Source organism: Oncorhynchus masou, chromosome 5 (assembly GCF_036934945.1).
Source record: "Oncorhynchus masou masou isolate Uvic2021 chromosome 5, UVic_Omas_1.1, whole genome shotgun sequence".
NCBI lineage: Eukaryota > Metazoa > Chordata > Actinopteri > Salmoniformes > Salmonidae > Oncorhynchus > Oncorhynchus masou.
In genome coordinates, this window is record NC_088216.1 from 55,485,615 (window position 1) to 55,498,823 (window position 13,209).

At 43.5% G+C, this 13,209-nt stretch overlaps 1 protein-coding gene across 4 annotated transcripts in view; it reads left to right on the forward strand.

Moving 5' to 3' along the window:
• The window catches only part of LOC135539899 (low-density lipoprotein receptor-related protein 1-like), a 191,066-nt gene that overhangs the window by 25,860 nt on the left and 151,997 nt on the right, over positions 1–13,209 (forward strand). For all 4 annotated transcript variants that reach the window (XM_064966133.1, XM_064966135.1, XM_064966134.1 and 1 more), the window contains exon 2: positions 9,214–9,336. In XM_064966133.1, the coding sequence (XP_064822205.1) occupies positions 9,214–9,336 (123 nt within the window). The remainder of the gene's footprint in view (positions 1–9,213; positions 9,337–13,209) is intronic.

The following is a 13,209-nucleotide window of genomic DNA, read 5'->3' on the forward strand; positions in this document are numbered from 1 at the left end:
GCCTCCCGGGTGGCGCAGTGGTTAAGGGCGCTGTACTGCAGCGCCAGCTGTGCCACCAGATACTCTGGGTTCACGCTCGGCCGTGACCGAGGTCCGTGGGGCGACGCACAATTGGCCTAGCGTCGTCCGGGTTAGGGAGGGGCACCAGCGACTCCTGTGGCTGGATGGGCACAGTGCGCGCTAACCAAGGTTGCCAGGTGCACGGTGTTTCCTCCGACACATTGGTGCGGCTGGCTTCCGGGTTGGATGCGTGCTGTGTTAAGAAGCAGGCGGCTTGTTCGAGTTGTGTATCGGAGGACGCATGACTTTCAACCTTCGTCTCTCCCGGGCCCGTAAGAGAGTTGTAGCGATGAGACAAGATAGTAGCTACTAAACAATTGGATACCATGAAATTGGGGAGAAAACGGGGTAAATATATATTAAAAAATACTTCTGTTTTAAGCAGTACTGGGTCCATAGCTGCGGGAAGTATGGATGCTGGGGCAGCACCTCCGATTGTGTTTTTTTTGTTGCCTAAATTAGGCTATATAAAAAAATCCTCAAGTGATATTACTCATCTCTGAACATACATAAATAAAATAATTCAAAACCCTATACCAGCGAGCATAATTTAGCTACAGGTCAATCGCTTCTAAAAAAAGTTTTTACTGTCAGGAAGGCTACAATTTCAATTTGGGCAGCATATGCACCAAATATAGAACAGCTTGTTGCATTGTGGCCAGAGATATAATCCATCGAAGGATTTTGGATCCTCTAACCTTGGCACTTTGACTGTTAAATTCATGTGTACACTAGCAATGGCTGCCAGTCCTGACTTGAATTATTATTATTATTTTAACTAGGCAAGTCAGTTAAGAACATTATTTACAAAGACTGTCTACTGGGGAACAGTAGATTAACTTTCTTGTTCAGGTGCAGAACAACAGATTTGTACCTTGTCATCTCCAGGGATTGACCCAGCAACATTTCAGTTACTGCCCCAACGCTCTAACCACTAGGCTACCTGCCACCCATAATGGGAACTGCCATCTATGGATTATATTTTTATGGTTTGCAGCTGTCAGTTTGCCATTCACAAATGTCAAAATACAATTGTGGGAAAAATGTAGACCTACTGTTTTGGAAAGCAAATGCCTACTGATGAAAAGAGACTAATCTGTCAGTAAATCTTAAAGAAATGCTCAACTTTGAAAAACGGTGCTGTTTGCTCAATCATTCAAAGTAGCTTGTCTTGAGATATTGGCATGAATGATCAGCCGTTACTGGTGAGTGACCTATGCTTCATCATCATTGGGTGAGTCAGTGTCACTGGAAAGTGTATTTTGAAGCCCACTATACTGTGTACACTTATGGACACACATACACACACACACACACACACACCATACTATAAAAAGACAGAAACCAAATATTCCTACACACACCCACACACACCAGTGCCCTATCCTCTTTGATGTGATGTTAATGAAGGCCTTTATTCACAGGGATATCAAGCAGGCTCCGCTCATTAAAAGATCCAAAATGTCCTGCGTTCAAGAAAGTCACCCCATCCTTTTAAAAGATCAATCAGAAACTGCCTGCATTTCATGAACATTTTACCACAGCCCTGAGTCTGTCAAATTTCTGTTTTCCTTCTGTTTGTTCTCTTGTGGACGGGCAAGTTTTGCATTTTTCCAGGCCTTCAAAACTCAGAGCTCTGTATTTTAAGATGCACAGCTGGTGCCCCAGGGCTTATTTTGCAACTTGACAAATTGGGAACCTTTTCACGCTCTTCCATGACTAAACATTGAGTCTGCTGGATGGAGAGGGAGGAGGCCACTGTAGCCACATGGAGTTAACACTGTTCTTGTTTTGGCAGTTAGATCCACAGTGTAACATCTTCAGGTCAGGCCAGAGGTCAGGAGAGGACTTCCAAAGGCATGACAGAGCTTCCAAGGGGACGCATCCCCTCAACACCCCCTCTCCCCAACTTTCTCTTCACTCCCTGACCTCGCTCCCTCTGCCTGACTCGGCCTTTCGTTGCGGCTGTTTGCTTTCCCATTATTGGTCACACTTGGGCTTGCAGCCGGTGAAATCCCCAAGGTTTGGAATTCAATGGGGCTGTCTCCAGAGAATTCTGCTCTCCATAGGGGCAAACACATTGTTTTTCCTCATTGTTTTAATGGACTTCCAAGTACATTCTGCAAATAGTTGAGCGAAACCATCATGTCAGGGTCTTTTAGCTCTGTTTCCAGGTCAAGGGTAGTCCAGTTGATTTTTGAAGCCATGTTGTTGGGAAATCTTATCCTTCTGAAGCTGTTTTCATTCTTGGTCTCTTATGTCTGTTCAGTTTTGAATGACCAAGTCCATTTGGCAGGATGTATCTGAGCGCTAAGCTCTTCCTCTCTCGTGTGAATATGAAACTGTTTTAGATTTGTGTGTTTGAGGAGGAGGCCGGAACTGTGAGACTAGCCAAGAGGGGAGTTCATGATGGGAAGAAAGATTACACACAACTCAAGTTTGTTTATGTCCCCCCCCCCCCCTCTTGTCTCCTTTAAATATTTGCAAAAGGTAATGACGTTTTATCACTTGTTAAATAACACCAAGACATATTTAGGATAGGACTTATAATTACTCTGTCTAGGATTGTGTTTTACTCTGTGGGGAAAAAAAGGTAGTACATGCAATTTTTCCTTACTGGACCCTATTCCCATCAACTCATTAAAACCATTTAATGGCCACTCTGGCTTTCTTCTCAGCCTCCTGTCACATACCTGGTGTCTTATACCCATGCCAGATTCTTTATTCTCAATACACACTGTACCTAGACCTATACTTTAGAGCCAATCCCAATAACAATGGGCCATAACTGAGAGAGAATCTCCCCTTAAGCTCTTAGGAGGTCTGGACCATAATACAGCCTGTCTTCTCTCAGGAAGTTTATCCAAACAGTATTGTGTATGTACTCTAACGGAATCCAGCTGCAGTCATGTACAAGCCTGTGCGAGTGTGTGTGTGTGCACACACACGCTTACATAGAGTACACAAACGGGACAACAGCAGTCCAACCTGCACGGTCATGGGAAGAAAGTTTCCTGTGATAATAGCCCAGGGTTAACGAGTTGAGATGTACTGTAGTCTGGGGGAGTGGCTGCCTGGCTGCAGGTGTCTACCCCACAGTGACTTTGTCAATAAGGGTGGTGGTTGGGGGGGCTCTGTTACTGCCTGGGGTGTAGTAACCATGTCTGTCTGGTGACTGGGCTATATTATGTCTGTCTTACCTGGCAGTCTGCCTTTCATATCTATTAGTGGTGGGAAAAGTACAGATTTCACTCAAGTATGACAATTCTGTAAAGATGCCTTTTTAAAGGAAATTACTTAAGTAAAAGTGAGTCGCCCAGTAAAATACCACTTGAGTAAAGGTATTTGGTTTTAAATATACTTAACTGTCAAAAGAAAATGTAATTGCTAAAATATACTTAAGTATCAAAAGTAAAAATGTAAATCATTTCAAATTCCTTATTAAGCAACCCAGACGGCACAATTCTCTATTTTATTTACGGATAGCCAGGGGCACACTTAAACAGTCAGGCATAATTTACAAACTAAGCATTTGTGTTGCATTTGAGTCTGTCAGATCAGAGGCAGTTGGGATGACCAGTGATGTTCTCTTGAGTTAGACAATTTTCCTATCCTGCTAAGCATTCAAAATGTAACGAGTACTTTTGGGTGAGAAGTCAAATGTGTAAAAAGTACATTTATTTTCATTAGGAGTGAAGTAAAAGTTGTACAGTAACCAAAAGAAATACTTAATTAGTACTTTAGGGTACTTTACTTATTTGTACTGATTTTTACCAGTTATTTTAACGTCACTACTGACTGAAGTACAACCTTGACTAGATGGATAGAGTAAACATGAGACCAGGGAATTCTGTATTCATAAATTGTGATGTTTTACTAAATGTTTCTCTTGTCTTAAAGCTTATTTATTTTCTTCCCCCTCGGACATTGTTACATGCACGATAGAACAGCAGAATATGTACTGCAATGTTTTTCACTTCGTTTCATCAGAGGGCCTATTGTTATTAAACTATTCAAGATTTAGTTTCCAATTGATTCTGACAGCTGCAACATTTCCATAACTATTATTAGGTCTCCATACATAAACTCAGCAAAAAAAGAAACACCCCCTTTTCAGGACCCTGTCTTTCAAAGATAATTAGTAAAAATCCAAAACTTTACAGATCTTCATTGTAAAGGATTTAAACACAGTTTCCCATAAACAATTAATGAACATGCACATGTGGAAAGGTCGTTAAGACACTAACAGCTTACAGACGGAAGGCAATTAAGGTCACAGTTAGTAAAACTTAGGACACTAAAGAGGCCTTTCTACTGACTGGAAAAACACCAAAAGAAAGATGCCCAGGGTCCCTGCTCATCTGCGTGAACTTGCCTTAGGCATGCTGCAAGGAGGCATGAGGACTGCAGATGTGGCCAGGGCAATAAATTGCAATGTCCATACTGCGAGAAACCTAAGACAGCGCTACAGTGAGACAGGATGGATAGCTGATTGTCCTCGCAGTGGCAGACCACGTGTAACCACACCTGCAGGACCGGTACAGGATGGCAACAACTGCCCGAGTTACACAAGGAACGCACAATCCCTCCAACAGTGCTCAGACTGTCCTCAATGGGCTGTGCGAGGCAGGACTGGGGCTTGTAGGCTTGTTGTAAGGCAGGTTCTCACCAGACATCACTGGCAACATTGCCCATTGTCACAAACCCACTGTCGCTGGTCAGACAGGACTGAGCTTGTTTTCATTGCCTGCAATCTCAATGCTGTGTGTTACAGGGAAGACATCCTCATGTGGTACCCTTCCTGCAGGATCATCCTGACATGACACTGCCACCAGCCGTACTGCTCGTTCTGTGCGTGATTTTCTGCAAGACTGGCATGTCAGTGTTCTGCCATGGCCAGCCAAGAGCTTGGATCTCAATCCCTCAATTGCACGTCTGGGACCTGTTGGATCGGAGGGTGAGGGCTAGAGCCATTCCCCACAGAAATGTCCAGGAACTTGCAGGTGCCTTGGTGGAAGAGTGGGGTAACATCTCACAGCAAGAACTGGCACAATCTGGTGCAGTCCATGAGGAGGAGATGCACTGCAGTACTTACTGCAGCTGGTGGCCACCCCCCCCCTTTGTTTAGGGACACATTATTCAATTCCTGTTCGTCACATGCCTGTGGAACTGGTTCAGCTTATGTCTGTTGAATCTTATGTTCATACAAATATTTACACACGTTAAGTTTGCTGACAATAAACGCAGTTGACAGTGACAGGATGATTATTTTTCTGCTGATTTTACATATACAGTACACACGGTCTGTCATCAGTACCCACACAGGCAAGCTGTCCCTGCTGTTGGTCTAATGTCTTAATAGGTTGTGACATCTTGTGTTGTCTTCCATAATGTTACTGTGAAGTTATTTACATTTTTCTATTTCTTTCAGCAGTAAACTTCTCTCTATGTAGTTGATTGTAGCCTACTTTCAGACATCCAGTATCTCATAGGCTTTGTAAGTGGAGTGGTACAGCAGACTTCTCTGTCCCCTGTCTAGTATAGTGCTGTACCCATCTTGCTCTTTGCTTGACTTGGCGGGTTCCCTGGCGCAGCTCCAGTTTTATTTATTATATGTGTTTGTGTGCAGTTGGAGGTCCTGTTGCTAGGCGAGAAAAGGTTGTATTTGCCTTGAGCCCTTCCTGGGGGGTGGTTGAGTGGGAGTTGTTATTTAGCCCAAATGGTTGTGACAAGGAGTGTTTTCACACACATCCAGTTGGGTAAACATAGAGAGGCGGGCAGCTCATTGATAGCAGGTGTGACATTCTGTCCCTGTCCCGACCCATCTCAAATACCTCCTCCTGCCTCAGCTCCCTCTGCTTTTCCCCTGTCCCGAGCTGGCCTGATCTGGGATGGGGCCTGAGCATCAGTCCTTTATCTCCTCCTCCTCCTACTGGTCAGCAGAATAACTTTGATGGCTCGCCCTGGTGCTCTACTCATCATTCTCCTCTCCCCTATTCTGTTCAGTCATTTCTCTCCACTTTGTGTCCTCCCCCTTTCTCCTTTTAGCCATTCGGCTGCGATCCACCAGTTTGCCCATAGCATCATTTATTTAATAATGCAGGTTTCTAGCCAGCATTGCCACCCAGACTGGAAAATACAGATTTTCCTTATCAGTTCTAATATGATAAAGGAAATGCCCAGGAAAAATAATCTTGCTTGTGTCACTCTGTCATTTTTGTCACCGTTCTCTTTACTTATTGCCTCTTCCTCCCACTAGAACATCCCTTCTGGTCACAACAGTCCCATTTAGTAGTACAGTTAAAATCTGCTACAGTAGCTTTACCTCCTGACCCACTTCCTGCTCTCCCCGGTAGCTTCCTGTCAGCTGCTCGTTGAGTCGTGTCTGAAGCTGCTGCTGCTATGTTAACAGAACACTAGTTTAATCCCACAGCCATTACTGTCTCTGAGATCCATTACACACATGGCTGTTGCAAACATGGCGGCTGCTCTCTGTAGGCCCCGTCACACACAGCAAGCAGCGTTCAGGTTTCAGCTGCCTGGCTGGCTTTCCTGTCTCTGTGGCATCTACCGTAGCCTCCTCATAAACAAACAATACAACAAATAAGAGCAAATTTTTCACAAGCATGGTTGCATTACATCAATAATTCAGGGATAACTCATGACTTCTTGGCGAGAGAATGTATGTAGTTAGTCGGGCTGAGGTGCAGGTAGCACTGTCAGGAAGACGAGGATGAGCAGAGAAGATCTGCATTTCGGAGTCAGACGTCTGTGTGTGTGTACACGCCGGTGCCAGAGAGCCATATAAAGACCCCCTTCACCCCAGCAGCCCGCCAGTGGAATGCCCTAAAATAACCCAACATGGCCCCATTTTTATTTGATGAAAAACAAACAAACAAACTGAATGTTTCAGTCAGTGGTCATCTCAAAGACTATTTGGTGGCACCTTAGATGGAAAGAATGTTCTGGAATCTAGGGGGCCTTTTTTTTTTATTGCATTTCTCCAAGTAACAAGACTTTTCTGTTTTAAGAAAAATACTAAAGAGCACTGTTCGAGAGGGAAGGTACTGATACTTCACTGGCAGACAGCCTTGTGGAGATGTAACCAACGAGAGAGACTAGTTACCACACCCCATATATCCCCACGTACCTTTTAGCCACCCAGACAGAGACCCTCCCTCTTTTCTGTGGTCACTCTTCTGATGAGTGCCTCTTCAACTTCAAAGACGATGACATTCCATTTCCTCATTCACATACTCAAATTGTCTCTCTAATAATAACTTGTACCACTGTCTGTCAAACAGCCTGGCACTCACACGTTTGCCAAAGCCTCTCATCTTGTACACTGACACATCACTGATGTTATAGGGGAGTATGGCTGCTGTAGGCCAACTGGACATTTTAGAAATGTACTGAACAAAAATATAAATACAACATGCTACAATTTATACAATTTCCTGAGTTACAGTTCAATAAAGGACATTTTCAAATGTTCATTGACAAAATGCAATCGTGTTTGTTGTAAGAGGTTTATGACTGCTCATATCATTGCCCCATGGTGGCGGTGGGGTTATCTGTTCACAAAGTTGACATCCGCAAACCGCTCGCCTTCACAACGCCATACCAGTGGTCTGCGGTTGTGAGGCCGGGTGGCCGTACTGCCAAATTCTCTAAAACAACGTTGGAGGCGGCTTATGTTAAAGAAATTAACATTCAATTCTCTGACAGCAGCTCTGGTTGACATTTTCTCCCCAATTTCAATCTTGTCTCATTGCTGCAACTTCTCAACGGGCTCTGGAGGTGGAGTCGTGCGTCCTCCAACACATGACCCGCCACACCGCGTTTCTTTACACCCGCCCGCTTAACCTGGAAGCCAGCCGCACCAATGTGTCGGAAGAAACCCTGTTCAACTGACGACCGAGCTCCGCCCGCCACCAGAAGTCACTAGAGCACGATGAGCCAAGTATCACTGTGATGCAGTGCCCTAGGCCGCTGCGCCACTCTGGAGGCCACGATTTTATATTTTTTTTGTTGTTCAGTGCAGTAAAAGGAAGATATTCGATTCTGCTAACCTACCTTGTTTTTTTGTTGAAATAAGTAGGCCGGTTGTAGAGCCTCCCTTGACATGCTGTGTCCCAATCCTAATAATCCCCTGACTTGTTCAGGCGAAATACATGAGTTAAATGAGTAGTATACCTTTCTGAAATCAGACCACTGTGCCTGCATTCTAGTTTGAGAAAATGGCTGCTTTCCTAATGTCTGGAAAACATCACTGACTGGCCAGTGAATTAATTGATCCATGAACCAATGCACCCTATTTCAGTTTAGAAACTAATTTTAATATCTCTTTGAAGTGCAGTTTTACGACTCGGGGCGACTCTTGCATGTTTCTCCATAACTACCGATTCCAAGTCTGGAAAGTTCCAGGCTGTTAGTTTAGAATTTAACAAAAGTATTCAAGGTCTCCTAGGAGGTATTCCAGTTATTTTGTTTTTATAAAAAAAAAGTCTTCACTTTTTTCTGACTGGATTTTTAGGTCAGCATTCCTCATTTTTCCTTCACTAGCTCCCATATGCCTGCCTGGCTAACTGCATGTTAAACCATCACTCCCTCAGCCCTCCTAAACTACATAACTATGCTGATTAGTGTGTGTGTGTGTGTGTGTGTGTGTGTGTGTTATATGTTCCTGTGCACAGGAGAGGATTTAAGGTGGTACAGCTTTGAGTACTTTCCCCCTTTTGGCTCTGGATAGAGGACTGTTTCCAATTTTTTGGGGTTTGGGGGCTTGAGGGAGGGGGTTGCTTTCAGAACAAGATGTCCTTTGATAGTCTAGATGTGTTGCATCACTGCTGTTGGCCTGGGAACACTGACCTGGATATTTGGGGGCAAGCCGACGCAAATACCTACAAGACCTGTGTGTGTGTCCACTCTTGGCCCCTTTCACTAAAGCTGGGGTTCCCAAACTTTTTCACTTGGAGCCCCCTTCCAACATTGGAACATTTTCAAGGATATGCAGTACACAATTATTTAACTTTCCTTGCCTTCTCTATCAACCTCTATGCAACAAACTTTCTACTCAACGTTGTATTGCATGTTTGCCGCTACAGAGTTATCTGCTACATCATTTTACAGTTCATGTCTTGTCTGTTTCAGCCCCAAAGACGTGCAGTCCGAAGCAGTTTGTTTGTAAGGACCAGGTGACGTGCATCTCCAAGGGCTGGCGCTGCGATGGGGAGAAGGACTGCCCAGACGGCTCGGATGAATCGCTGGATGTCTGTAAGTCTATCTCTCGCGTGCTGTTCGTCTGTTTCCATTTTCCACTTGTGTGGCTATGAAGGAAATTAGCAACACAATGCTAAGAAGTAGGCTACTGTGAGGGACAGACATTTTAATGTAGGAAATTATGTCCATTTTGTTTATTCCCTCTGCATCTGTAGCTAGTTATTCTCAAGTCCTTTACATTGGTTGGATTGAGTACCAAAGGTCATGCTTTGTTGGTGTTCCGTTTGAGTGAATCATCCATTTTAAATGGGTCACAACGTCCCCCTACAGCCGTCCTATGGTTTGGCAATGCAGTACATCATGGTTGTCACTGTTTCATATTGAGTCTAGTTAGCCTAGCTGTGGCATGAGTCATGTCTAACAGAATGCACTTTCTGTCACATTGAGTCTACAGACTGTCCAGTGCACCCAGAGTTTAATGGACCAGTTATTCTCCTTATGTCCTACACATTCACCAGCTGTTCAAAAAAAAATAAGTTTAATTGTCACGTACACATAAATAGGTTAGTATGTCTTGGGGTTTGATATTTGTGCTTTCTCACTCACCATTATTCACGATTAATTCCTGACTATCCCATAGTCATGGTAGGATCCACATTAATGTAGAAGTGTTTAGAAATGTATTCTTATTTACAATAAGCGACTCCAACATGACTCACTCCATTTTTTACTATTCATTTCTATTGGGCACCAAATCATCTGAAATGCCAACCAAAACAAACAGTAAATGCATCCAACAAGTTTGTAGAGTCACAAGCTTGATGTAATCATTGCCTGCTAGGAATATGGGACCAAATACTACACTTTTGACTACTTTAAAACACATGAAGTGAATTTCTCCCAATACTTTTAGTCCCCTAAAATGGGGGGACGATGTACAAAAAGTGGCTGTAATTTCTAAACGGTACATCTGGTATGTATGACAATACCCTCAAATTAAAGCTGACAGTCATGTCATTTCAAATCCAAAGTGCTGGAGTACAGAGCCAAAACAACACACAAATTGGAGCTCATTGTATTTGTGCCTGTGTGCATGGGTGCGATGCTCAACTTCTTTCTGCACATAAACATATACACCAAACCCTAAAAATATAGATCTAAACTTGAACTGCTGCTTTAAGATGTTTAGCTAAAGGTAGGTGTTCCACTTTTATAGTTCCTTGACTGTATCATTCTCCCTTATCACCCATTATAATTAGAAAAGCGATTGCGGTACCTCTTTTATTATGTATGCTTAATTTGATTGCATTTGTTCACCATAAATATGGCTGGAGTCAAGTCTCCAACGTTAACTACCCTAAGGATGGTTGCTTATGTTCCCCTGATAGAAGAAATAAGAGGGGAAGTCTTCTCAGCAGAGGAAGGATTCCTTGGCATGGAGGGAGGATGACTTATGTGATAAACTGATGGCAATTAGGGCCGATTTGCTAGCGATCACGGATAAGGACTCAATTTAAGTGCTTCCTACAGTTCTAGTGCTATAGTATGAACCTATTTATACTGCAGTCCGGTTACTTACAGTGCATTCGGAAAGTATTCAGACCCCTTTTTCGACATTTTGTTACGTTAGCCTTATTCTATAATATATGTTTTTAAATTCCCCTCATCTACATACAAAACCCCATAATGACAAAGCAAAAACTGTTTTTTTTAGATTTTTTTTGCAAAAGTATTCAGACCCTTTGCTATAAGACCCAAAAAATGAGCTCTGGTGAATCCTGTTTCCATTGATCCTTGATGTTTTCCACAACTTGATAGGAGTCCACCTGTTGTAAATTAAATTGATTTGGAAAGGCACAAACCTGTCTATATAAGGTCCCACAGTTCACAGTGCATGTCAGTGTAAAAACCAAGCCATGAGGTTAAAGGAATTTCCGTAGAGCTCAGAGACAGGATTGTGTCGGCACAGATCTGGGGAAGGGTACCAAAACATTTCTGCAGCATTGAAGGTCCCCAAGCACACAGTGGCCTCCATCATTCTTAAATGGAAGAAGTTTGGAACCACCAAGACTCTTCCTAGAGCTGGCTGGCCGGCCAGCCAAACTGAGCAGTTGAAGTGCCTTAGTCAGCGACGCTCCCCGTCCAACCTGACGGAGCATGAGATCTGCAGAGAAGAATGGGAGAAAGTCCCCAAATACAGGTGTGCCAAGATTGTAGCTTCATACCCAGAAGACTCGAGGCTGCCAAAGGTGATTTGACAAAGTACTGAGTAAACGGTCTGAATACTTATGTAAATGTTTTTTTTTTTAAACATTTTTGTTTGTGTATTAATCTGTTTTTGCTTTGTCATTGGGTATTATTGTGTGTTTTGAGGAAAAACAACAATTTCATCTATTTTAGAATAAGGCTGTAACGTAACAAAGTGGAAAAAGTAAAGGGGTTTGAATACTTTTCCAAATGCTCTGTAAGAGAGGGTGTGGTTCTATAACCAGGCTTACATTAACACATAATCAGACTCAACACAGTGGGTCTGGCTGGGGAAAACAATGGGAAGCTTCATCCGTTACAGAGAGCGTTGGCTGTTCATTCATGTGTGCCTTCACGCAACTCAGTCATACCCAATTACCTGATTTACAAAGTTTATCTTTGCTTTGAAAGAAACGGTTTCCTTTTACACCCCTCGCCACAGAGGTGGCAGTCATAAGCAGGGTTGGGGGTAACGCGTTACAGCAATATCATTTTTTTTGCGGTAGCGAGTGCTATAACATAGTTACTGTTTTCAATTTAAGTAATAGTATTAGTTACTGATTAAAGACACAGGTTGTTACTTCCGCTATCATTCCCTTCCTATAATAGTTATTGATCCAAATAAATATTTGTGATTATTTCCTCTGGTGCAATATAAAACAAAATCCCCCCCAACCCCATGTTCTGTTTACACACTACTACTAACTGCATTAGTGAGGGAGATGGAAAATGGCAGCAGCTTCTAAAATGTCAACTTTCTCAGTGTAGCTGTACTCCCATTACTTAAATTTGGTAGGACAAAATGACAAGAATATAACTGTAAAATGTAAACTGTACCCAGGTGAGAAACACCTCTCCACTGCTAGAAACACTACTTCCATTCTCTTGAGTCACCTACAAAGGCAACACGCCGGCACGAAACTCATAGCGAGAGACCCCCGAGACCTGACCACTGCTTCTGAAGACGACTGTAGGCCTACCTCATCCCAGGCTCGATTTGAATCATTCAGGAGAACGGGCTGTAACCCAGGGAGAGCTGAGCAAGCTGGTAGCTGGATATGTAGTTGAGGAAATGTTGTCCTTATCCACGTTAGAATGTGTCAGTATTAGGCTACTTGTGTTGGTGTATAAGCCTATGTAACGATGACGTTGTTAACAGGGAAAATAAGTAAAGCAATTTGTTATAGCAAATGATGAGTTTTATTATTATTATTGTTGTAACCACCCCAACACTGGTCATAAGACAAAACCAAACAGGCTGGAACATAAAAATACGATGGCTGTCATTCCCCCCCCCCCCCCCCCGACTCAATGCCTTTATTGGAGATCAGACGCTGTTGGAAAGAGTGTCCCAGAGGGTGGGGGGGATCAAAGAAGCCCTGTCCATTTGGTCAGCTTCTCCCTCGGAGAGAAACGCTCAGCTCAGCGCTCAGTCTGGAAGGAAGGAGAAACCAAGGCTAGAAGAAAGGGAAAGGAGCAATCGAAAGAAAACAAGGGAGAGGGGAGTAGAGAAAAATGGAACCAGGGAGAGAGGGAGTGACCGAGAGGAAAGGGGAGATTGCCATGGAGGCAGTCTAGACGAGGACGGGAGGGGAACTGAGCGGAGGAGGGAGCGCCCATCAGTGTGTCTGGAAGTCATCACAGGCTGGCCCAGACCAATGGAGAAACCTGCTGTTTTTC